This window comes from Serinus canaria, chromosome 1A (assembly GCF_022539315.1).
Source record: "Serinus canaria isolate serCan28SL12 chromosome 1A, serCan2020, whole genome shotgun sequence".
Taxonomy (NCBI): domain Eukaryota; kingdom Metazoa; phylum Chordata; class Aves; order Passeriformes; family Fringillidae; genus Serinus; species Serinus canaria.
In genome coordinates, this window is record NC_066314.1 from 5,568,193 (window position 1) to 5,594,049 (window position 25,857).

At 40.2% G+C, this 25,857-nt stretch overlaps 1 protein-coding gene across 6 annotated transcripts in view; it reads left to right on the forward strand.

Annotated features, from left to right (window-relative positions):
• The window catches only part of CELF2 (CUGBP Elav-like family member 2), a 376,846-nt gene that overhangs the window by 224,848 nt on the left and 126,141 nt on the right, over nucleotides 1-25,857 (forward strand). For all 6 annotated transcript variants that reach the window (XM_030238355.2, XM_050984875.1, XM_050984882.1 and 3 more), the window contains one exon: nucleotides 20,900-21,096. In XM_030238355.2, the coding sequence (XP_030094215.1) occupies nucleotides 20,900-21,096 (197 nt within the window). The remainder of the gene's footprint in view (nucleotides 1-20,899; nucleotides 21,097-25,857) is intronic.

Below are 25,857 nucleotides of genomic sequence, written 5' to 3' on the forward strand. Positions count from 1 at the left end.
AAATCCTTGAGTCTGAACCAAACCTGATGGAGGAGAGGGACGAGGCATGAGAAACCATAGCATAGCTCCTGCCCTTTTCCTTCTGCATTCCCTAGAAAGCCAGAGCTAAGACAAAACAACCCAAAACAGCAAAGCCATGGGAGGTGGCACCCTGCCTTTCACCTTTTATCTTCCCTGGCCCACAGAGCTCAGTATTTGTGTGGTTCTTCTCTCCTAGGAAATCTCAGCAGTCAGGAAAACAATCTTAGCTCTTTTAACACTAATGAAAGTTGAAGGCAGTAAACAAAATCATGGAGTAAATCATCCAGTGCTGACATGTCTTTTGGAAGCAAAGAGCCTTTCATTGGAAGATGTGAAATAACATTTCCGTCGTGTTTTTGCTCGCCTGATAATTAGAAATGATTTAGGACAGCAGTGATGGTGCCTCTAATGGGCACCTTGTGGGTGTTAATAAAAGGAAGAATACATTAAATGTAGTGATTTGTGATTGGGCTGATGGGGTTAATACTTTCTTAGAATATAGCCAGCCATTTTTCTTCCAAGTAGCAATGTAATGTAATTATAAGTACCTTAGTAGATGGACTCAATTGCTCCTATCATGAAAATTAATTTCAGGAGCATGCTGAGGCTTTCTTTCATTTCTTCTTTATTTCCTACACTGTGCAGGGGGTAGCAGACACATACAAATGAAATTATGTTTGAGCAGACCTCACAGAGACTTGGCCAATTCTTGTGAACAACTGAAATTGAAATCTGTGGGAAAGGAGAGCATTTCTTTTTACATTCCTTGACAGTTTTTGCACCTGTAAAACTTCCAGTTTTCTCAGATGCTCTTTCAAAGCACTTGACAAAGCTAGACAGATATTATGAGGGGAATTATGAGGGGAGAATGAAATATGCTGAGTTTTCCCAAAATGTTTTCTCGGAAGTAACTGCACTATGATTGCAGCTTTTCCAATAAGTTTAGCCAAGCTTTATAATCAAGCTTCTTCAGCACATGTAAATGTTCTTGCTGTAGTATTTCTAAGCACTGGAATACATAAATAATATTAATTATAATCTCAGTAATAATCTTTTATGTTTTTCACTTTATTGCATGGCAAAATACAAAAAATATAACTGGAATTTATGGTCTTGGGATATTAATCTCTAAATTTTGTGGTAAGTGAAGGTGTAATATATAGAACAGTTGCAAAGGTTTGTGAAGAATAAAAGGACAAAAATCTACACTTAGTTATATTTTGTGCTTTCACAAGTAATTTTAGCCTTGAAGAATTTAATGAAATTAAATAAAATAGGACTTTCAGACATTGCTCTGAAAATATACACAAATATAGAGAGATATCAGCAACATGAAAGTGTTGGATTGCTGCTATGTGGTTTGAAACCTTAATTACCAATACTCATTAGCAGATATACATCTGACCCATTCGGATTTAAAGCAGCTAAAAATAAGTCTTAAACCCATGGAGGAAGAGGAAAGTACAGCAGAACAAATTAGTGAGTCTTGGTGTGTTTGAAGGCAGTTTGTTACATGCTTTTAAACCCAGAGCAGACATCCAGGCTTGGGATGCTTAGATGTGAAAGTGGGTCTCAATTTGAGCTGCTGGTGTAAATCCATATTTGGGCAGAATTTCAATGTCAGGTTTTTTAACAGTTTTACTTGCCTTGTATTCTTCAGAGAATTTGCTGTCTGTGCTTCCTAAATATTAATATTTCCTGTTACTCTTATTGCGGGCAATGAAGTGTTAATGAAAGGGAAAGAAAGTCTGAAGATTCCTTTCCAGAGAGGCATTTGCATGGTGAGGGAGGGAGAAACACAAATCTACTTGCAAGTCGATGCAGAACTATGCTGGAGCTCATCATTCCCTTTCCTTTGGTTTTCTGGAGAGGTACTTAATGGTGTTTGAACATGACTGTATAGTGCCATTAATGTAACAATTTTCATTTGTACAGTGCAACACCAGAAAGATAATCTCTGTGTTAAGTACTTTCCTTTATAATCCCCGGAGAGTCAGAACTCTAAAAGCAAATATTGTATTTACCATAGACTGTAAAAGGGGAAGAAATGAGGCTAAAATGCAAAGCAGCAGGGATAAAATAGAGTTCCTTTTGGATGTCTGCAGTGGTGCTATGAATATACATATACTCACTGTTATGCTTTTTATATTATCTCTAATTTGAAATAAACAACATGATTACAGATTAGACCACTCATGGCTTCAGCATTTCTGGCCAAAGCAAGAAAAGCCTGGATGTGCTAGCTAAGAGTGTAATCGAAGCAGAGATTGAATCACTGTTGGTGATTTGTTTAAGGATTTTAATTTACAGTAATGAGTGTCCTTCTCTGCATTGTAACCTGGCTCCCCATGTCTCCCTTTGGAAAGCAATCACTGCTTGTATATACCAGTGGAATGATGATGCAAGGCCCTAAACAACAAAACAGAGCAGCTGAATGCTGCTGCCTGGCATCTCTTCCAGAATAGAAGTGAGTGGCAAAAATTGATGCCTCGCTGTCCTTACTTTGATTTGCACAGGAGCTCTGGTGGGAGCTCAGCCACTGCTGGCAGCTGGGGGACATGGAAGCTGTGTCTTTCAGAATTCATCAAGTAAACAGATAACCAGCTCACTCCAGAGGACAGTTCTGCCTTGGCTACTAGAAAGATTCAAGGATGAGATGACTTTTTCCTGCGTATGACTCATGTGTTTCTTCTTATGAAGTTAAGCAAAGGAGCAACATGCAGTGGCAGCTGGAGACTATCACAGGTGCTTAAAAGCAATTTGACAAAATAGTCCAGAGAAAAGAGATCAACAGTTTACAGCATATTTATTTTTGGGTAATAGTTATTCAGACTGGAAGGGAGCTCTTGGGAATTCAAGCAGTGTTCAGAAATGATGAAACATGGTGCTAGGAACCTGATGTTCAAATGCTTTGAAGTTGCTGTCACTTAATCTGATTTCGGAATCCTGCCCAGAAATGATGCAGTAATAAGGGCCAGCTGCCATGGTTGCCTTTACTTATTGGTGTATTTTTAGTGGAATCATCAGTTTAATGATGAACAAGTGGATTAAATGCAAATAAAAGGTGTGTTAAGGACAATTCAAAAGAGAAGTGATAGGAAAAACCCCTGTGAATACAAAGGAAAGTAGAGGAGTAGGGGGTAGCGTAAAGAAGAAAATCTGGTCAAACTTACAGAAAGTCCTTTGAATGCCCAGAAAAATAGGTTTGGTTTCTTGCTTCAGATGGAAAAATGATGGGTTTTCCCTTCAATTCCCTCTAGGGAATGGAAACTTTCCATGCTTTCAGTGCACATCCAAGGAGCTTGATGGACTTCCACTTTGAGGTGCCTGGAAGCCTCAGCCATGTGTCAGGGTCATCTTTCTTGTGGGCAGCTCACTTGGTATTGAGAGTAAAAGCCTGTTGTTCAATTATTCCTGCAATCCAAAACTGGAGATTTTTGTCTGAATTCAGGGACTCCTGCAATCAACAGGATTTTATTCTACTTTTCAGGAGGCTGTTAGACTGCCACTGCTTGAAATCCATGCTTAGTTTGCTCATTGATAGTTCAACAGTAATTGTATTTACGGTTCATTTTGCTTGGATGCTCGTGACTCTAATCTTTCCACAGTGTCAGTGGCACAATTCAGCTCTGATGTACGTGTTCATCGTCCTGCTAAATGGAAAATCCCATTGCAGTTATGATTTCTGTCATCTCTGTGAGAGTTAGGAGAAAGGATGCTGTGGATGTTCTGTGGAAAAAGAGGGGGTGCTATGAAGTAGAAATACAGATTGTGACCAAATCTTCAATCTTCTCCACTGTGTAGCTGTAATTTAGATGTAAATCTATATACGTGAAACATTTAATCATATAGTGTACCTCTCTTTGTAAAGGAATGAGGTATTGGTTATAGACACACCAAGGTGCTGCACAATCCTTCTGGGAAGTGTAATAAATGACACAAAAAGCTGAAACAGATAAATTCAAATACCTGCAGTGTTACATACTTCTGCTTAATTTTTCAATGAGACACTTAGAATGACATCTTTTCTTTTATAAATGCCAAGGAGAAGGATTTCCTTGGAAAGCACTGTAGAACAACACAAGTCTTCCATTTCACAGGACTTTGCACCAAGTAGGAATATTAGTCGGCTACTCAGAGGGAAGTAGACCAGATAAATTAAATTTTCATTTTGTTTCTGTTGAGCTTCAGCAACTGAACTTTAATGCTTTTTAATTACATTCCTTACCTGGCTGGTGAGAGGGGCTATATTAAACCACAAATACCTTAGCATCTGGGGCTCATTTGTTGTAAAATGAACACCATCTCCTTTAATTCCCTATTTCTCTCTCTCTCTCTCTCCTCTTACAATATTTGCCTTGTAGTGATTCCCCTTGCTAATTGCAATCCATCCAGTGTTGTATTAGAAAGAAACATTTCAGTTGCATGATTTAATGCTTTTAAGTTTGTCTTGGCTTTGCTGACTCATTGGTCAACCTTGAAAAATCATAGCAGTGCAAGCATTGCAATGCCAGCAGAGGACTGGCAGGTTGCACAGGGGACTCTGTTACTGATTAGTGTCATTTTTTCTCAGAGTTGAAAGAGCTATTGTGTTTAAGGCCATGAGATTTAGAATTAGGAGTAATTAAAAACCAAGGCTGCTGCCTTTATATTTTTTTAAATATGAAGGGCCCCAGGAGTCTCTGTAGTCATTACAAAATCCTGTTCTCGTGCTAAGCCTGTCCTTATAAGCAGTTCTGTTGTTGGCTTTCCTGAATGTAAAGCGGGATCTTGTTGAGAGTGGGTGATGAGAGGGGGAAAATATTGTAAAGGCAGGGGAGAAAAAAAGTGTGTGTGTGTCTGTGTGTGTGTCTGTGTGTGTGTTTGGGGGGCAGATATTTAGTGGTTGCGTGGCTGCTTTGTAATGTGTCCTTAGCAACTGGCTTTCTGCTCTAATAGGAAAAATAGATGGTGGGAAAGCATTCAAGGAAAGTGGGTCACATTTGATCCATGACCTAAAAGGAAGAGTGGGGGAAGGGAATAATCAGCTCAGATCATTAATGAGGTGAAAATTTATCCTTATAAAGCTTGTTCATTGCACTGGGAAAAATTGCTGTTCTGGTGTCTTGGCTATGTGATAAAAAACGCAGCTCCCACTCTCTGAAAACACAACAATTGCTCCACGGCTTTGTATTAAAAGAGAGAGAAAAAAAGAAAAAAGTTGTTTGTTTTAAACACTCTCCAGCAACACAATGATTAGACATGACAGTTTGGCTGTGGGGCCTTTCTTTCAGTTCAGGAAAATGTAGAACAGAGCTGAGCTGTCCTTTCCTAGTAAAAATGAGGTCATTTGTAAAGCTTTGTGTACATTTCTGCTGCACTCGTGGAACAGAGCTCACAAAAACAGCTCTCCTGAAGCCTCACTCCTACCTCCACCAGTGCTGCCATTTTTAAGAAATGCAGGCCCATTGACCACATAAGATGAGGAACCAGAAGCTGTGATTTAGACGAAATGGCTCCTCAAGGATGTATAGTTTTGATTTAAATGTCAGTGTGCTGCTGTTGCTGACTCTGAGCTTTTACAGCTGCGTGTGGCTACGGGGAAGCTCCTTGTAATCTGTTCCTTCTCCATGTGAGCTGTGCATGTGCTCTGAAACAAGCAAAAGCACTCTGTCAGGCTTGATTATTCTGTCTGTTACATATACAATGTATTGTATACATTATATTCGCTAATCCCTGTTGTTCATAAAAATGCCCCAGGCAATTAAAATTTATTGAATAATAATTTATTTTATGTAGAAGCTAATACTAATTTTCATACCCAACTATTTTTCTTCTACCAATCAAATGCTATGTAGCTGCTAATATTTCAAGGTAGTTTTAATTAATGTGTCAGCCTAGTGCAACTCTATGGAAGAATGCATCATTGAATTAAATAAGAAAGGATAGCAAGGAGTCTACTGGATAAATGCCTAGAAAATATAGAGTAATGAGACGTGAGCTGGCACATTAGAGTTGCATTCCTTTCTACCTTGAAACTTAAGGGAATACATTCCCATTCTGCCCAGGAAATCCCCCAGATTCTCTGACCATCTTAGAGCAGCAACTGTTTCAGCCAACTGTGTTGATATTCAGCCCAATCATGGAAAGATGGAAGCATAGACAATTAAACAAGCATTAAAGATCTTGGGTTTTAATTAATGAAGGTGCTTGGTAGAAAACAGTAAATAAAAAATTCTTGACTTTGTAGGCTAGTAAACTCAGACCTGCTGTGTCCCCTTCTCCCCTTTATTTCTCAACTGTCTATTAAAATAGTCTGTGAGTGTTTCCTAACCTATGAAAATAGTAGGAAAACATCTGGGCTTACTAATCAAATTATGTCTACTTAGAAAGCAGGCAGCATTGCTTGGGGCCTCAGAGATGCTCTTGCAATCCAAATAATAATAGTGGCTTTGGAAAGTACTTCTGCTGTATTTCATAATATTCAAACACTGCCTTTAAAAGAAAAATTGGAAAAAGAAAGAATATATCATGAAAGGGTAGTTGTGTTGTTTTTTTTTTTTTTTTTCTTTAATAAAGCAATGCCTCAGCATTTATGTAGTGGTTTCTTCTGAGTGTTTTAGAATTCTTTGTTGGGATGGGAGCATAATTCAAAGGTGAGGGAAATAAGCACAGCAAAGGCAAAAGACTTATGAAAGAGTGTGGCTGAGAAACAGCTTTTTTGTTGCATAGTTCTCTGCTCTTTACCATTAGACACACTTCCCAGCTTTGTTCTTCTCTTAGATTTCATCTTCTCTGAAGGATGGTTATAGCAAGAAAACTGATGTGCCTTAAAATAATCTGTGAGAAATACCTCTCTCAATGAATTTGAAATTGCTGGAGTGAAGCTCAGTGTTCAGAGCTGACCTGCTGCCCAGCTGGTGGGTGCCTCTCCTGAGTGATTGTGTGGGCACAGGGCACAGATATCCTTCCCTGCCTTAGACCAGAATGAGCACAATTCCACAGCTCCTCAGTGGTGGCAGTCAGAATGAAAATTCAGGCTTCATCATTTCTTTCTCCATATCTCTTACTTACAGTGACAAGCCCAGCAGGTTCAGCCTTCAAATCATTAAAATAAATGCTCATATTATTAAAATCCCATATTTGATGCTTGGATTCCCCTCTGTTTCTTGTATCAGGCTGCTGAGATGTGTGAGCTTCAAGTCTGTATTCTTCCACTGCCAGCATCCTGGTCCCTCCACCTGCCCTGGGGCAGGTTCTTCCCTTTTTCCATCTGTTGAGCGAAGGTGCCGATGACCATACAGAGAGGAGTTCTATGGAAAAACAGTTGGAAAAGGGCTAGAGATCCTAGGCAACCACATGGTGTTACTAATCCTCCAGCCTTCCAAAGACTTGTCATCACAAATAAGAGTTTTCCACTTTCAGGGGCAGGAGGGAAAGGGAAAAAAGAAGGGAAGACATTAACCCTGTGGTGTGATGACAGAGATTTCTATAAATCACACTGTGTTTCACACTGCTGCTGACAGCCAGCCAAACCTGAGCTGGCCAAGTTTCCACAGGTCGAGTATTTCACAGGGAGCTTAAAAATACATCCACAACTGTTTAACTACCTTTTCTCTTGCACAAGGATGTTGGAGTTAAGAGTCTCTGTAAATTATGGGGTGCTCAAAATTATGTGGATGGTATTCCTGGTTTTTTCCCCGTCTCCTCTTTTCCCATTTCTTCTGTAAAAGTGTCAGCAAGTCCCAAAGACCTGGGTTCATTTTTGCTTGTGAATTAAGCCTCCAGAGCAAATAAGTATCCACTAAGATAAGATTATGCCCAAAAAGTACAGTTTAGAAGTTGTCTCATAATTTTAAATTTTTCCTACTGCAATTATTTATGATGACCTTAAAAACATAAGGTTTTGGCAAGTTTTCAAGCTGTATATTCCTTTTTTTTTGGCAAAACAGTTCTGAATGGCACCCTTCTTTTGTTTTTTTCCAATGCTTCATTTGCACAAAGCGTCCTTCAAACTCACAATTAAAAGATCTTTGAAGTCAGAAGCATCCTCATAAATGACTGCCATATGACTTGGGAAGTCTGTGTGCTAGGGCGTATTTTTGTTAGGATTTTTCAGGGTATGTTTATTAGGAAAATTTAAACCAGTTTTTCTCATTTTGTTTGTTTGAATGATGCTTTAAAGGGCAAGTTGCTCCTTCCCTAATTATGTGTAGTTGTTTATTTTCTTGTGAGCTTCAAAAGAACAGCACAGCCAAAAGAGCAAAATATCTTATTTGCAATAATAGAGAAAAAATAAGGGACTAAGTAAAATCTTAAGCTATAATGAGGGTTTACTTTAAAAACTCAGAGTTGCTGTTGACTACTTGTCTGCCAGTGCTACTTCTGACCTTTTGTATAGCAGGTCTCTCTTTGGACATAAAAGTAAAACTGTTGGTAATCCAAGATAAAAAGGAAAATTAATCCTTTGTAGATGCTAGAAAACACATTGCAATGGAATTTAGAGATTTCAGCAAGTGAGAAATTAAGACACTTGGCCTGGTTTGCAGTGCGGACAATGCATTCCACACAGCATGCGTGGGTTTTTGGGTTTTTTTTCATTTAAAAAAATTGCTCATTATTCTGCCTTCACATCCAGTTTCTTTTCTTGCATACCTGGTGGGACCTGGTTCTGCCACCATTTGACCCTGGAAGGAGCATGTATGTCTTGCCCATCTGAAGCTGAAGCCAGCCTCAAGTTTTATTTATTATTCTGTCTTCCACAAAGCTGGCAGGAATACTTGTCCTTCCACATAGAATCAACTACCACTAATATTAGGTTTTAGAGGTTTTCCCACTCCTCTAAAAAGCACTAGAGTGAGTAATAAGTATGTGGAAAACTCACTGGGGAAAATCACTTTCTAACTATTGACATTTCAGTAGAAATCTAATGAGGTACTTAGATTTTTCTCATTTGTTATATTGAGGAGCAGTTAGAAAATAATCAGAAAAAGAGAAACTTTTGGATTTTTTTTAAAGCTTCCTTGTGATACAACTTGAAGGGAAAAACTCTCTATTGATTTTGTTCTTGTCCAGAAATCTGATCAGAGCTGAGGTCTGCTCTGCAGAAAGTCTAGGCACTTTTTTGACTCCCTTTTCTGCCCCCTAAAACCTGTCTGGACAAAAATGATTTCTCCCTGGAGAACTGGGAAATGTTTTCCAGACAACATTCATGTTTGCCTTTACTAAACAAACAGAATTTAGACAAGGTAGGAGGAACAGAGGTGTTTTGAGGAGAGAAGGGGAAGAAGAGCAAAAAAATCTCTGCTCCCAACCCCACTCCCCACTTATATTTTTAATTGAAATTACAAAGTAGGTTTCTTTCCTGTCCCATATGCAGACATTTGGTTGAGCTATAGCTTCATCAGAACATACTTTCCAGTAACATTTGAGAGTTTCCCCACAATTCCTGAAATTTTCCCTGCTCACATACTTTAAAATCAAGCCTTTGGAAGAATAAAGATTTTCTTCTTTGTTTGCTTGCATGTGTAAGATTTCACCTTCCTCTGCTGCTGAACCAAGCCTGATCCTGATTTTCCATTTCATCATTTAATCTGTAGCCTCTCTAACACTCTTCTTAACCAGAACCTTGTTTTCAAGACAGAGGAGGGTATGGGAGGATTGGCACTACCTGAAAGAGTTACACAGGCGGGCAAGGGACTGAAATTTCCAAGGCCAAATAGTGGGATGAGAAGAGACAGAACCAACCTCTAGCACCTCTTGCTTGTCCAGACAGAGGCAATACTGCCTCGTGAATAGGCAGTGAATATCCTAGCTTATTTTACCCACCTACAAAAATTTCCATGTTGTTCCCTGGGGTAGGAATGCCTCACTCCTGCCCTACTCCTGGCTTTTGGAAAATTGTAAGATAAATGTCAGGCAGTGATAATGCTGTTAATCAAGCTGCATTGGCAAGCAGAACTATGCTTCAAATAATAGGGATATTTCTGATGAACTGATTTCTGGTATTTCTGGTAAACTGCCAAAATGAACCCTCAACTACAGGTGTAGCCAAACTCTTTCCCCTTTCCCTGGCAGGGTGGAAGTCCACCCTGGTCAAATGAAGAGCTTGACTCATTGAAACAAAGCAGGACGAGCTTCATTTCCCTCTGTTCTGCAGAAATCCTCTTTGTCACCTCTTTGACCTCAAGTTCACCAAAACCATTCCATCTGTGGGAAGAAAAAAGTTGGCTACAGCCCCTCACAGACGAGTGGCAGCTTCTCCAGCTTTACAGGCTTGGTTAGCACAGAAGCAGGTCAAGACCCCACCGTGCTGTCATGTGAAGCGCTCACTTCTGTTGCCCCAGCAGTATCACGTTAAACTCATCATGTATCAAGATGTGGTGGAGCAGCCACCCCGATGAGAGCACGAACGACACCCGAGAGCTCTGGGGGCCGTGCTGGTGTGTGCACTATTCGTGTTTCCACTGAGGTCGGCATCTTTCTAGCAGCCCGCTGCAGCTGTAGTTGCGCATTATGAAACGGCGGCTTCAAAGTGCCTGGTGAAGCAGATCCTTCCAGCCCCGTGCTGCAAGGAAACAAGAGTCACACCATGCAGGAATGTGGCTGTGTGTGTCAGCAAAGTGCCTTTTCAGCCTGCTAGCTGAGTGCAAAAATTTCAAGAGGAATCGGGAAATTAAATTTTGAATCTGCATCTCTTCTGTTTGTTAGGGATTCGTCCTTTCACATGGATGCAATGTTCCATTGTGCATCTTGTATCATCTGTATGCAGAATTTCATTTTAATTTTTTTAATATTGTCTTTCCCTGTTGTTGGGGTTTTTTTTCTCTCTTTTTCTGGACAGGTTATACATATGCTAATAGAAATATGCCTATTATTTGAAGCATAGTTCTGCTTGTCAATGAAGCTTCATTAACACCGTTATCACTGCCTGACATTTATCTTATAATTTTCCAGAGTTGACTGTTACATCTCCATGGAAACCCAAATTGCAATTGAAACAAGTGAGATAATAAAGGCATCCACAGAGGATTGACAGTATGCAAGCCCACAGTGTTTGCAGGCTACATTTGTTTATAGTTCCTTAGATAAATCCCTTGCAGTGGAGATTTTTATTACCTGTCTCCTATCTTTCCATGACTACTGCTTATTGCAAGGTTTCGAGCAACGCTTTTTTTAATTTTGCTTTTTAATTAGAGCAATAAATTTTATTGGACTCAGCAAGGGAGGCATTGAAGATGTAAATTCTAAAGTGATTTTTCTGGAATGAAATATGAAGATTTTTATATATGAATTTGGCACTATATAGAATAAGGCATTCTCATGTTGATATGTTGATTTGGTGGAGGTTATTTTAGGAGCCTAAACTTAGTACTCTTTTGATTTGCTGACTCTTTCAGTATGCAAGAAGGATCTCTTTTTTTCAGTACCTAAGGACTCAAGCTCTCTTAAGTTCGTGACTCTAAATCAATTTAGATGGTGCCTCAAAGCAAAGAGTCATGAAACTGGAGTGGGTCCAGAGTGAATTAATCTGAAATTAATTTGATTTTGAAAGGCTCCATCTGGCTGTGTTTGGAAAAGGCATTTAGACAGATATATAAACAAATGATCATCTGTATTCTATATGCCAGATGTGGTGTCAAAAAAATGAAGAAATGGTTTTAAAAAAGGAATCAGCTGAGGGGGATTTTGCTATAATGATGCTTAACTTGTTGAAATCACAATTGCATCACACTTTGGACAATGATCTTCTCTTATATTCAGATTTGTAGAAGGGGAGAGCCTGGCTGAGCTTGATAGGATTTTTTGTTGTAAGTAAGAAAATTGAATGTCACAGCTTTCTCAAATGGTCTATTTAAGACCTAACCAAAACTGGCTAAACAAAATTGGCTGCACCCTTAAAATGAGCAGGGCTGTGATCTTCCATTCCCTTTTTAAGGATGCTATTTAGGTAAAGCAGCCATGTCAGCCAGGTGGTCTTCTTCTCCTTCTCTTTGGGCTTTTGGGCCCATGACAATTCCCTGCACTTTGTGGAGTTTGGCTGGGACCAGGCCTGGGCATATGTGTATGTACATGTGTGGGTGCCAGTCTTGAAAAACTCTGGACTGTAAATTACTTCTTGCAATAATTGGTTGATTTTAGCACACAGAAATGGCTGCATTTCAAAACAAATGTTTGGACAACACCTTTCCCATGCCCTCCATCTCAACTCCAGGACAGAGTTTACCATAAACTAGATAAGACCTTGCAAACCTTATAAGAACTTGCAGATATCTTCCAGCCTGGCTACAAAACTGGCTGAAATAGTCATGTCAGTAGTTATGAAGTAAAAGAAAAAAAATTTGAAGCCTTCATTGCTGTCTTTGAAGTTTTTTTGAGGGAAAAGGAAGAAGGGAATTGAGTTACAACTTTGTAAATTTGGAGCAGTAAGTGTTTGAAATGGGGAGAGAAAGACTGAGGTTGTTGACAAGAAAACAGATGGTCCTACGTGTTCTGAATTTTAAAAGCCTGGTACTATTCTAATTCAGTTGTTGACATGTCACAAATACATAAGCATTTGGGTGTAATCAAATACCGTAGTGCTTTTAAAAAGAATAATACCGATAAATGTTTCCTGCCACAAAGAAAGAAGTGTGCTTCATTGCAAATGTGTGTAATCAGCAAGGCAAGGCATTAATAACCCACAGCATTAATACTGAGCAGTCAGCTACTCCAGGTCAACTTCATGTGAAAAAGTGCATCAATCCATGCTCCAAAACTATAATGTAATTGTTCAAGCTCGCTCTCATGTTACTGTCCAGCTTACAGCAATACAGAGAGACTAGACTAGACTCTTCAACTAGAGTCCCTTTAAGACTGAGCAGAGATCTTAATGCCCCAACAAGAATATAGCAGTAAGTTGCAGGAGTTGTCATACTAGAGGTTAGTTTAGACACAGAAAAACTATAAATTAGGAGCCTTTGTTATTTCTTAACATCCCAGGTCAAAACGAGATGTGCAGATGCTGGTCAACAGAAAACAGACATTTAAAAGTCATGACATGATATCTGTTGAACTTTTCATGGAACATATAGTGATAGAACAAGGGCAAATGGCCTTAAGCTGGAAGAGAGAAGGTTTAGTTAGGTGTAAGAGTGTGTCCTTTATTGTGAGGGTATGAGGCACTGGCACAGGTTGCCCAGAGAAGCTGTGTCTGCCCAGTCCCTGAAGGTGCTCAAGACAAGGATGGAGGTTAGAGAAACCTGGTCTAGTTTAAGGCTACACTGCCCATGGCAGGGGAGTTGGAATTGATGGTCTTTAAGGTCCCTTCCAACCCAAATTCTATGATTCTCTGTCTTAACTGCCATGGGACTTTTATTAGAAATGCACCTACCTTGCACCTGATGAAGACATTCCCAATCTTGTTCCAGTATTTAATGTAGAGAACAAATTCTGCCCAGAAAGCAAAAATGAATTATTGGGTGGTTGCCTAAGCTGAGCTTTATGGTGCAGAACATTATTGTTTAGCAGACCTCATCAAACCTTGAAGTAATTATATCCCAAAGCCTACAACAGCCTGAAAAAACAAGCTTGGGACTTGCATCAGCTCTTAGTTTATATCTTCAAGGACTTCTTTTCATTCTTCACAAGTATCCCAGAAATTTGTGATTCTCATCTGTACTTGTGTAAGAGGGATAATGAATTCAAAGCAGACTGGGTGGAGTGGCTTTGACTTTCTTCAGCCATTGAAGGGCAGGCATCTGTCACTGGCTATTGAGCTTCTACTAGTTTCAGTTGAGTAAAATCTATAGGCTACTGTAGGCAAATCCTTAAAAATACTGAAAAAAGGCCACTGTAAGTTTTATCAGCATAAACCAAAAGATGCTGCCCAGTTCAGACTTGTATAGATGGCATGTTTAATTATTTGCTTCTGCTATTAGATGAACTAACAGTGATATTTAATTGGTTTCCAAAATAGAAGACCCAAAAACACCAAGCCTCTTCCCCTCCCTGTTTGTTTTCTCTTCTCCACTCATTCACTTTTGTTTATATGTATTTTCACTTATATGAGTTGCTCCACTCACAGCACATGTACATCATTAAGCTCTACTGCATGTTCTAAAAAATAATTTGCTTAATAAAAAAATTAAAAATAGTCCATACAGCAGCAGTAAGAGTTGAGATCATCTGAAACATGTCAGACTTTCTTTTCTTTTTTTTAAGATGTGTTTGCATGTAAGGGTTTTTTTTGAAGCAGATGTAGCAGATGTACGTAGCTTTTGCAAAGCTTGACTCTGTGGTTCCAGGAAGCATTACCCACAGCACAAGATTAGAATGACATCTTTTGGTAGGTTTAAACATGTACACAAGGGGTGTCCAGGCTTTAAGTAGAAACCCCTGCCTTAAATCAAACTGGTTTGTAATAGAAGTGGTGCAGGAATGCAGAGGCTGAACACCTGAAGAGCTACACCCCTCTGGAGGTGAATATTTAACTTTGGTGAGCAGAACTCTGAGGGCTTATTTTAGGAAGGTGAAAAGCCTTAAAGCACAAAGGAGTGTATGTGCTCCAATGTGCACCTCCAGCTGAAAATGGAACTGCATTTTTATGTAGCTCTTACTATGATTTCCTTTTGTATCCTTGATTTCTTTCTGTGATACTGGTGAGGAATCTGCATCTATACCTCTGAGAAATAACAAGTTTTATCTCAGGTGGGATCAGGTCTCTTCTGATGTTTCTCTAGTCTGTATTTTGTGCGGTACATTTTCCAATTCATATTGCCCTTTAGTATCATGCAGTCTGACCTATCTGCTTGAAAGGCAACTTCCTTCTGCTGCTTCTTCTCCCAGCCCAAGTTTATTACCCATCAAAACATTTTCAAGGTAGGAATTTCCCCCCCCCCCAATATTTTCAAATATTTTTTCCTCTGGGATAAAATACCTTCTTACCTTGTCTAAAATTTGTAACTGAGGCATTAAACTGATTACATGTACTAATCAGAAATGTACTTGATCCAAAAAAAGTATTCCCTATACTAACAGTGGTTTGCTATGCTTTATATGATCTACTATGTGGAGAGAGCTAATAAAGCTGAGCTACAGGAAATCTCTGATTTCACCAGAAAAATTACTGTGGATTTTAAATTATCAGGGCAGTAAAAAGTAACTCATTGTCTTAAGAAAAATTACTCTTTTAGAGATAATTTCTGCCAGTGTGGAGGCAGCACAACTTAAAACATCTTTGCATTTACTACTGAGTGCTTACACAAGAACTTGAGTATTATTAGCTATGGAGAAGAATGAAATCTGAGCATTGTATGTTTGGTATTAAAAGCCATCAGGATTTTCATGTAATTCATGTGTGTGTGAGAGTGCAAGTGTGGTTGCTCTCTGCTGGGTGGATGAAGAATTGCTCATCTCTTTGTTAAAGTCTTTGTGGGGCTGTAAGATGGATTGCAAGACTTACAGCTGCTCCGTTTTTAGCCCTGCTGATGGGTGCAGGGAAGCCAGGAGGTAATTATTTTGTAGACTTTACTGCCTATGTAGAACTGAACATCCTGCCATAGGAGGTTTTTTTTTCCATTGGGCATGATGTCAGGGTCATTTAGCAATTGCTGTTTAGGATATGCGTTACTTAATAATAATTATAAGTGTTATTAGAGTCTAATAGTTCTGCCAAAAACTACAACACACTACAGCAGAAGCAGTTAATGATTTCTGAAATATCATCTTTTCTTTGAGCTGCTTTTGGGCAAGATTGCTGTGCAAATACTGATGGGCTAGAAGGCATCTGGAGAGGACTTTTTTCCCCCCAAAACACAGAGACCTGGTCATTTACAGCCTAAAAATGTTGCACAGCTTCTTTTTCTGTTTGTCAGAGGTTCTGGCCCTTATTTTGCTGGCCAAAATCCAATGTAGGTAATTACCTTCTGTGTCTATAAATTGCAGCCCCCTGCAGTTTTCAATTGGGTACGGTATTGTTCTACCCTTCCTGGCTGAAACTGTTGTGCGATAATGCTCCATGTCATTAAACAGCTGCCGTCTGTCACCTTACGATGAAGTCATTCCTCTCTAAACAATGAGTTTATAAAGCCCTTTTGGGTCCTTCCAGACAAAATTTGCTCGTAAACCAGCAATTATGATCTTTGGAGTACATTAAGGTGAAGCTTGGCTGTCTCTCTTGACAGCAGTCAGAAGCCTTCAAACGGGTGTTGTCCCTTTTGTCAGTTTGTGTGATATCCTGGCAGTGATGCCACTGCTCAGATGTAAATGCTTTATTACTGTAAAACCTTGGAGCCTGTAAATACCTCTGCACTGGGTTGGATTTAGTTGTCATTACACTTGGAACTCGTTTGTTATCATGTTCTTATTCTGTTGGCTCTTAGAGGGAATTCAAATGTCTTATACCATGGAACATGAAAAGGGCAAATCCCCAGCAAAACGGTAAAACCACAATAATGGGGTGAGGGCTGCAATATGAATTAACCAAAAAAGAACAGTAGGAAGGTACTGGGTAGGGTTAAAAACAGATTTGGCAAACAGGTGTCATGTAAATCCGTTTGGTCCCCGTTAACAGCTGTTTTTCAGCACCTGACTTGACACTGGGATCATTAATGGAAATGAACGTGGATTAATGCCAAAGCTCTTAACAGTGATGAATTTAAGAGAGTCTGTTTTGATTCAGATGTTGTTTCTGAAGGCCACCTCTCTGTCCTGAGTGGGCAGTTCACTTTTAGCAGTCCTGCAGTAATTAAAGATATGAATGGGAGAGACCAAGAGGGCATCTACTAGGTTTTTCTGGTGCTCCTGCTGAAGCAGCAGGGATATTAAAACAACCTCTAGCTCCTCAAGAGTGGCCCTGTCAGCTTGCTGAAATGATGGAATGGTAGTTAGGTTATTAGAAGAAAAATTGGCACAAATTGAGAGAGAGGATGCTCTGGCAGCAACCACAAGCAGCCAGCAACTCAGTGTCTTAATCTCTGCCCTCAGGCTGCTCTCTATGATACAGATGACACCTTGTCAGTGAAGATGATGTGCTGGGTCACCCCTGAGTCCAATGGGCTAAATTGGCCATGGAGGGAAGGATTGCTACAGCATAGAGCCACATAATCTAATTGTTCTTTCTTTCTTTCCTTTTTTTTTTTTTTTTTTTTTTATGTCATCGTTTGGGTACTGACAGTAAGTGCCAAGGGATCTCATTCTCATTAATGTCCCCTAGACACAGCTATCTCTGTACACTTGTGCTTTCAAGAAATAGTCCTAAGCTTTCACAAGGCTTGTTTTGCTTCCTTCTGGAAAGTTTTACATGTAGTTTCTCTTTTGTCTTATTAGTTCTTGGGTACAGGAGAAGGGGAAATGAGGGAAGGAAGAAGCCACTTCCTCTGAGAGCCACTGTGTTGGCAAAGAGAAAGAAGTAAAAGCCCTACAGCTGTTAGCAGCCAAGAGGTCTTAGTGCAGAGCTGTAATATCCATTGGGTGAAGATGAAAGCTGGGAGAAGATAAGGAAATTCATCTTAGAAGAGATCATTTGCAAAAGATCAAGCATATTTGGCTGGATTTTGTATGGACCCATCAAGTTATGTGACAAAACGAACCATCAGGAAGGTGTGGTGTAATTTTTTTTTCCTCAGTGGAGCTTTCCAATGCACTGCAGGGATCAAATCCATAGAATCTATAAAATAGGTGTTTTTTCCCCAATGTTATCTCTCTACTGATTTATTTACTTGTTCATTTTTTCTGCATTGGCTCTAATCCTACATCAGCTGCCAAAGCTGGGTGAGGATACTACTGCAAGTGTCATTGCTGCAACAGTGTTCCTCAGAATCCCAACAGTGAGACTTGGATTCCCACTCTGAGGTGCCTGAGAGCCTTGGTTTGCACTGAGATCAAAGGGAGTGCAGTTTAGGAAGGAGCCCAGCTGTGTTTGTAAAAATGAGTGCCCTCTCTGTGGCCTAAACTTGTCTGTCAAACCGCCAAAATGTTGGCAGCTCAGTCAAGTCCCTTCCTTGTGGTAGAAAAGTATGTTAAAGAAAAGCCTAAATTATGCTTGGTTTTTCCCTAACTCTGCAGGAGTTAGTGGATTGACAGAGCTGTCAATGGATGGTGAAATTTAGTTTGGAGAAGTTTTAATGACTTACTCAAGTTAATGCAGGCAGTGAGTGACAAAACCTGTCCCCTGGAGCTTTGCATCATAGAGTATGGTAGTGATGCCTTGAGTCAGAGCTTTTAACCACCTTCAGCCAACAAAGCATTTAAAGAATATGATCAATGTAATTCAACTTTGGTCCCAACAAAATAAAGAAAGCGCTTAAACGTTTTGTGCAAATAGAAGAGAGCTTGGCCTGTGCCTAAACCTTTAGCTCAAAGCAAGAACTTGATGCTAATAGGGCCATTAACCTGAGAAAACAGGTGTTAGTGTTTGGCTTTGTGCTTTCCTAAAAAACTGGCTGATTAGCAATGGAAATTGTGGGGCTCTTGGTGGTAAAGGTGGTTTTGGTAAAGGAAAAAGCGAAGGAATAAACTTGTTATTCTTTATTAAACATGACCCTAGCTGTAATTCTGGGCTAAGTAGCAATTGTGTATGGATTTCTTAAAGAAGGGATCCAACAGAGAGAGCAGATGAAGGGCATAATTTAAAACTGAACTCAATACAAACAACACAGAGAATAAATGAAGTGAAAAGTCAAGCCAATTTATGAAAGAAAATAGTTGACCAAGCCCAGGGCAGAGCTGGGAGCTTAACGAAACTTCTACCTTTTCTTTCAAAATAACATGTAAGCGTTTTCCACAGTTATTTTAAGCTATGGGTCAGGGATTTTTCAACCTCCCTAGCAGGGAGGTTGTTTGACAGATTGGGTTTTACGTAGAGGAATAGGAATTGAAAGGAAATAATTGAGTGATTTTTTTTAGAGGTTTAAGTGTCACTTAGGTGCCTACTGCTCCATGAAAGTCTTGAAAGTTGTTCCCATGAAGTATCACTCAAGTGAATCAGTCATGGTTTTTCTGTTTCTTGGCAATTTTAAGGGGGTGGTTGTTTGGATGGTTGGCTTGCTTTGGCTTAAGTGTTGTCTTTGCATGGAAATGCAGTTCCTAGGGCCTGGAAAAGTCACAATTCCTACAGGTGAACTTGTGACCTGCCGAACTTATTCAAAATGAAGAGCATTTGCAAGACAAGATAATTGTACATGAAATGTAATGTAAAAGTTTGGACCAAGTCTTGGAGTCTCTTACCTGGGCAAGATTCCTGCTAGAGTAGATAGGAATTTTAGCCATTTATGAGAGTGGTAAATGCTGTTGTCTGCTGATCCGTGTTGAAAGCACTTCACAAGGGATGATCAAACTTCTTGCTGCTGGTGTAAAATGTGCCATTAATACAACTTTCTCCTTCCTGCCTGTAAGCAGGGAAAGTGCTAAAGTTAATACGGGCATATTAATGCAAATTATGCTTTCAAGGAGATGAAATACATGAAATGAAATAATTTGTCTTCACACAGGTTATAGCTGTGAGACAGGGGAATTGCACAGGGTTGTTTTCTTCTCGCCACTCTTAGATATTTTTTTTTTCCACATGTAAAATATGATTTTCATCTGGTTGTGTAGATTCTGAGCTCTTCCAAGTCCTCCAGTGGGCATTCACTCCTGAACAATCATCAAACAGAGAAATTCTAATTAAAGCCAAGTTTTTTGAAAGTGGCAGGTGGCTCTGAAATGCCTGAATTCTGCCATGATCAGCTTCTGACTTTGCTGCATACAGGCCATTTGCCCCTTTTCCCTGGTGGAAAGATGGGGGGATGCTTGAAAATTCATGCATCATTAGTGTTCTTTCTTGAAACTGAAACATCCAAAAATCATCAGCACTTTTGGAATTTCTAGACAAGTAATTAGTTGAAACTACTGTCCTTAATTATCAATAATGCAAGGGAGGAGAGGGGGAAGAGAGGAGAGCCTGATGTATTTTTACTTTTGTTCAGTATTTTAAAGTATTTATTTTCTGTATGAGTATGAAGTCTCGTAAACTGTGGTCCATCCTTTGTCTCCCAGATCAGATTCTGTTTTGTTCCAAAGTTCTTTTTCCCTGCAAAAATGTGGTTGTTTTGAACTTGGATTTAGGACGTACATCTGGAGATCAGATAGGCTGAGAATTTACAGGGGTTGAAAGTGTTAAAAAAATTTGATCTCCTTTTGCAGGGCAAAAAAACTTTCTGAAGCAGCATTTTCATTTCCACAGCGATGTAGGCAGTTTTGCCACTGCCATCTCTTTTTGATTTGTGCCTTTTTTTTTTTTATGGCAGCAATAAACAGTGTGCTTTAAACTGTGTCTCTCCAGACTGCTTTTCCTTTTTAAAGAGCATAGGCAACTAATCGGCAGCAACCAGCCACATAGCTGGAGTGTTTTCCATTCTAGGCAATATCAGACTAATTTGATGCACACATGGATGCTTCACACAATCTGCAGATTCATCACTGGCATCTTGCATTAGTCATCTGACAGATTGCCAAGTGTTTCATACTCCTTTCATGTGACTTTATTACAAAACACACACACATAGACACACGCACTGCCTGGTTTCTGCCAGTAGCCAGTTTAGTGAGAATTCACTGCAGTTCTGTTTACAACAGCCATGGAGAGAAATCTGCACTTATTTGCCACTCTCCTCTACTTTAAAATGCAGAAGTCCTGGGTTGTGTTGTGCCGCTCTCATCTTATATAATGACATTAGGCAGCAGCCTGCAGAGAGAACCAGACTCAATGAAAACTGTAATAGCATTGTTTTTTGTTCGTAATACTTATGCTATTAATTAAACACTGATTTTTTTTTTCCTGCTTTGTGCCAATTGACATCATCTTCTGCATCTAGTGCACACAAAAACTGTGTAGTCTCCTAACTTGTCTTTCTTTTTAATCTCCTTTTCCACTTTCTAGTAACGGCACAGCTAACAAGATGAATGGAGCTTTGGATCATTCAGACCAACCAGACCCAGATGCCATTAAGATGTTTGTTGGACAGATTCCCCGTTCGTGGTCAGAAAAAGAATTAAAAGAACTTTTTGAGCCTTATGGAGCTGTCTACCAGATTAATGTTCTCCGAGACAGAAGTCAGAACCCTCCCCAAAGTAAAGGTACAGTAGTTATGGTCTCTTTGCTTTCAGTTTGCTTGTTTTCCCGATGATCTTGCTTGCCTTCAGCATTTCCAAAGAGGTTTGCAGCTGAGCTCTCAGTTTTGTAGTATGCTGTGTTGAGCTATGCAGCAGTCCTGAGAGGAGAGGACTCATGAATCCTATCAAATACTGCCTTCCTCCTCTTCTTAAACTGAAGTTTAATTGTCTTTTATCTGGAAGCATGCATTCCAACTGTGCAAAAAAATAAGAAAATTTTGGTCTCCTTGTTTAAATGATTGTTGCCAAAAATGTGGAAACTTGAGAGGTTGCTTCCCAGGATTAGCTTATCAAAAATATAATTTTCTATTTCCTTTCATTTCCTCTTTTTGCACCCCAGGTGGGAAATATTTTAAAGATGCAGAAGGGAAAAATGATGGTGGTGGGTTCTTGCCACATCATTGCTCCAGCAGCAATAAAAATTACAAATAGTCACCCTTTTTCCATAATCTGGTTTTTTTTTTTTTTTTCTGCAGTCATGTTAAAGAATTGTTTTTGGCACTGATATTATTCTAAATGAAAGGATTGGTTTTCCTTCCTGCATTTTTTCTATACACATGTAACGTATGTAATACATCCCTTCCTTTCACTACGTATATCTGTGCTTATTTAGGCACGTGAGAGTTTTGTGCATTATAGCTGTTTAGGTGTGGCACATGCTTAGATGTAAACTGAAAGTGAGTATTTTGTTTCACAGAATGCATTTTCCTCCCTATCTAGCTGTGTATTTTCATTCAGCCTTGGTACGTGAGAGCGTCGCTACCGTTAGAAATAATTAGCGTAGCTCAGAGGCAGAACTGGATGTGCATGTGTGTGTCTGCAGACACTTACTCCTTCTTACTGCACTCCTGGCACTGACTCTAAAAACCTTCAGAGCGCACATGCTATGGAGAATATCACAGAATGATTTTGGGGGCTCCCAGCAAAGTTAACAGTGCAAAACAGCCTTTGCTGGAGATGAGAGGTGCCTGCTGTTGTGGGAGGCACACAGAGCAGCCTCGGGTGCTCCTGTGATTTTGGGCAAAGCCCTGCCAAGGCTCAGCATATCTCCTTTTTTCCTGGTACTGGGCAGAAGATCCTCTCAGTGCCTTCTTTCTGCTGCCCAGTTTAAACAGACAGGTGCTTTGAGTGACTATGGTTTATTTTGGGTTGCTTGCATCTCTCACTTCTGGTTAGAAGACTTGGTGCATTGGTCTCACACCAGTGTCAGGGAGGGGATCCAGCTCACTGTACCTTCCTGCTAATCAAGTGTCTGTACTAGATCACTCTTCCCCCTTCCCCATCCCTGGAAATGTTCAAGGCTATGTTGTGTGAACAACCTGCTCTAATGAAATAATGAAAGGTAAACAAGCTGCCTCCTGTCCATGGCAAGAGGGCTGGAGTTAGGTGCTCCTTAAGGTCCATTCCAACCCAAAGCATTCCATGAGTCTGTGATTCAGAAGCAGAAGGTATTTCTGGCTGGAATGTTTCAGTGCAGTTCTGCTTCCAGCCCACCCCCCCACCTCATTTCCCAGGACTGATGTATTGTAGCATGTACCCCCCTACTGTGCTAGAACAGAGCCCTCACCAAATGTCTTTTTCTTGTAATGCTGGATAGGAGAGCATTAAGAGGTCAAACAACTGGATTTTCTGCAGTCCAGGCCGCTATGGATGAGCAAACTCCTCCTTAGTTTAAACCACTAAAATGCTGAACTTTGAGACTTGTCCATCTGGAAGGAGCTGATTCCTGGATCACAGCAATGCCTTCCCACTAAGCAGTAAATGAAGTGAGAATGATATTGTGGTTAGACAGAAGAAACCCATTGATACCCATTTCTGGGAATCACTGTACCTGTCCATCAGGCAGCTGGAAGGCATAAGGATGAAGCACAGATCATGCAAATCATTGTAGACTAATTATCAATGTTTGTAGTCCCCATATACAATATTCTTTTTGGAAGGTGGCTGGGTTTTGGGGATGGACTCTTTTTGCTTGGACTCTTTTCAGCCATGCAGAGATTATGCTTGTCACTTCAGGTGTAATGTGTTAATTAATGATTAAATGAAATTAATCCTGAAGATAGGCAGAATAACCTTCAGACTTACTTTTCTCTGGCACCAGCAGCAAGCTCCTCTGGTGGTCAGCTTTTCCCTCAGAAACTTTGGAGGAGTGTATCTCTGTGCTGGCTCTATCCTTCCTCCTGGCTGAATCTGCCAGCAAGGTTGCTAGAAACCTCCTGAGTTTCTTGTGGATGTCTCTTGACTAGGAATGATCTTTATTTTCTTAATCCAGTTGCACAAAGCAATCAGTGTGAGAGATTGTTAAGAATGTTAGAAACAAACAAACAGAAAAATTGCCCTGAGAAACATTCTACAGTGTTCTTTTCATCACAATGCATGATAATTCTTCACCTATACTGTCTAATAGGCATTTAAAAAAGAAACTGAATTTTCATTTTTTGTTTGGAGGTCATAGAATCATAGAATATCTTGAGCTGGAAGGGACCCACAAGGATCACAGAGTCCAGCTCCTGGCTCTCTACAGGACAACACTAAAAATCACGTGTGTGATGTGGAGTGAAATTCCATGCTCCTCTTGTGTTTAAATACCCACACAAAACAACCATTTTTATTTAACTTGAGCTGGGTGGGTTTGGGTTGTGCCAGGAGTTTTTCTGCTTGCTGACTCTGTATCACCTCCAGTTTTGTAGAACAGTCCATCAAAGAGACCTCGTGGTTGGGTGAGGTAGAAAAAAAGTGAATTTTTTCATTTCATTGCATGGTTGTGACTGTGTGTAAGGCAGAACATTCACAGGCTGGTGTCACACAGAAATTTTTTTCTGAATATGCTGCAAGCCATGAGTTGTAATGACAGGAATGCAAGTTGGTGTTACTACACCACACAGGGGGGAGCAGTTAGGTTTTGCTCTTTAAAGAAAAGCATTTTGATTTTTGAAATATTTCCCTCTTCTCAGACAAGGGTTGTGTGTTTCTGTGAGCTTGGCCAAAGGGGCTCCTCTAATTTGGACCAAGAATTTTTCTCTGATGAACTGTTTATGAAGCTGCAATCTGAGTCTCTCCCAGTTCTGTCAAAAATAACCATAGGCTGCTTCTCTCTCTCCTGCTGTTATTCAGAGTTCCTTTCATACCCTCCAACGACAGACGGCCTAGTTCATGTCTTTCCTCCTCTTTTGTATTGCTTGCCAGCTCTGCAAAGCTGAGGCTGGAGGAAGACAGGTAGAAAGCCAAGTTTTCCTCACTCTGGAAAACCAGAGGAAAGCCATCTTAATTCCATGGATATATTGATACTACTGCAAACACTGAAGCTTGGCTTTATTAATTGGGAACTTCAGGAATGGCTGCATTCTAGGAAATTCCTTATCCTTTCCAGAGCTTGCATTTCTCTGCTTCTTTTGGATGTGTGAAAGAGTAATTTGACTTTGTTTTTATCTCCTGTTGCTTTGTAAGGCTTTTTCCTCTTTCTGCAACAAAAGAAATCCAGGGGATTAGGTAAACTAAGTACAAAAAACCAAAAAACAAAGCAACAGGGCAGGAAATTCTGTACCATTGAAATAAAATAGCACTTTGGCTTCTGGGGACTAAGGGGATTCAAAGGCTGGGCAGATCAGCCCTCTCTGTTCCCAATCCAGGTTTCTCCCTTTATTTAATTTATTCTGGGTGAATAGATGACTTTTTTCCAGGGTGGTTGTTAAAAAGAACTTCTCTAATACCTCAAATGCAGCAAGCTCTGCATGAAGGCAGCACACACTGCCACCAAGATCTCTCTTCCTCCCCACTGTTTTCCTAAGCCGGAAAGATTTCCTTGGCTACTTTGGTTTTGAAGTCCAAGTGCTGAAGCAAGCAGATGGCACAGGGCTACTTCTGTCTTTTGAAATGCAGCAGGAGAGTCTTGGGCCAGATCCACTATGTCCTTTTGGCACCTTGCCTCTGCTTCAATACCTGATAATTCTTGGAGGGATCAAGGTCCCCTAAAGCAGCCTTGTGAGCCTGAATTTCTTTGTGCTGCTGTAGGAATCACACTGCAGAAAGCAGGGAGAGGCACCTGTGTAACAACTGACTCCGGGTTTGCTTGCAGCCTTTTACAGACCCTTTATCAGATTAGAGGGAGGCTGCTGAGTGAACAAGGATGTGCTGTAGTTAAAGGCCAGTGTTTATTATTATCCTATTTAACATGGTAATTTAAGTCTACTGGGAAGTGAGCAGAGGAATCTGATAATGAGGCATTCATCTGCTGCATACAGGAGAGACCAGGTGGGCCAGGAGGTCTATAGGTATGTAGAGCTACATATATATATATATATATATATATATATATATATATATAAAGAGAGAGAGATGCATATAGGAGGCAGAAGTTACCTGGCTTGCTTGGACACCACTTCAGCCTCAGTTTAGCCATTCCAAAGTAGTCTGGTGCAGGCAGGGGGGATGATCCCTCTCCTCCAGCAGGTCCCTCTCACAGAGCCTGGTACAGTAGGTGCAAGGGGAGCTCGGGCAGTCCTGCACAGCAGCAGAACTGTGGCACTCACTTTGTCACACGTTCCCATCCTGAGTGTCCTAACCTGCAGCTAAGTCCAGCTGCTGCTTGTTCCTTGGCTGCCCCGTGACACCACACAGCCAATTGCACCTTCTGCTCCTTTCAGTGTCAATACATTGTGTTTGGTGAAACTGTTTTAGACTCTCTTTAAAAGCTCCCTTCAGCCAGCACTCCAGGAGCCAGGGTTT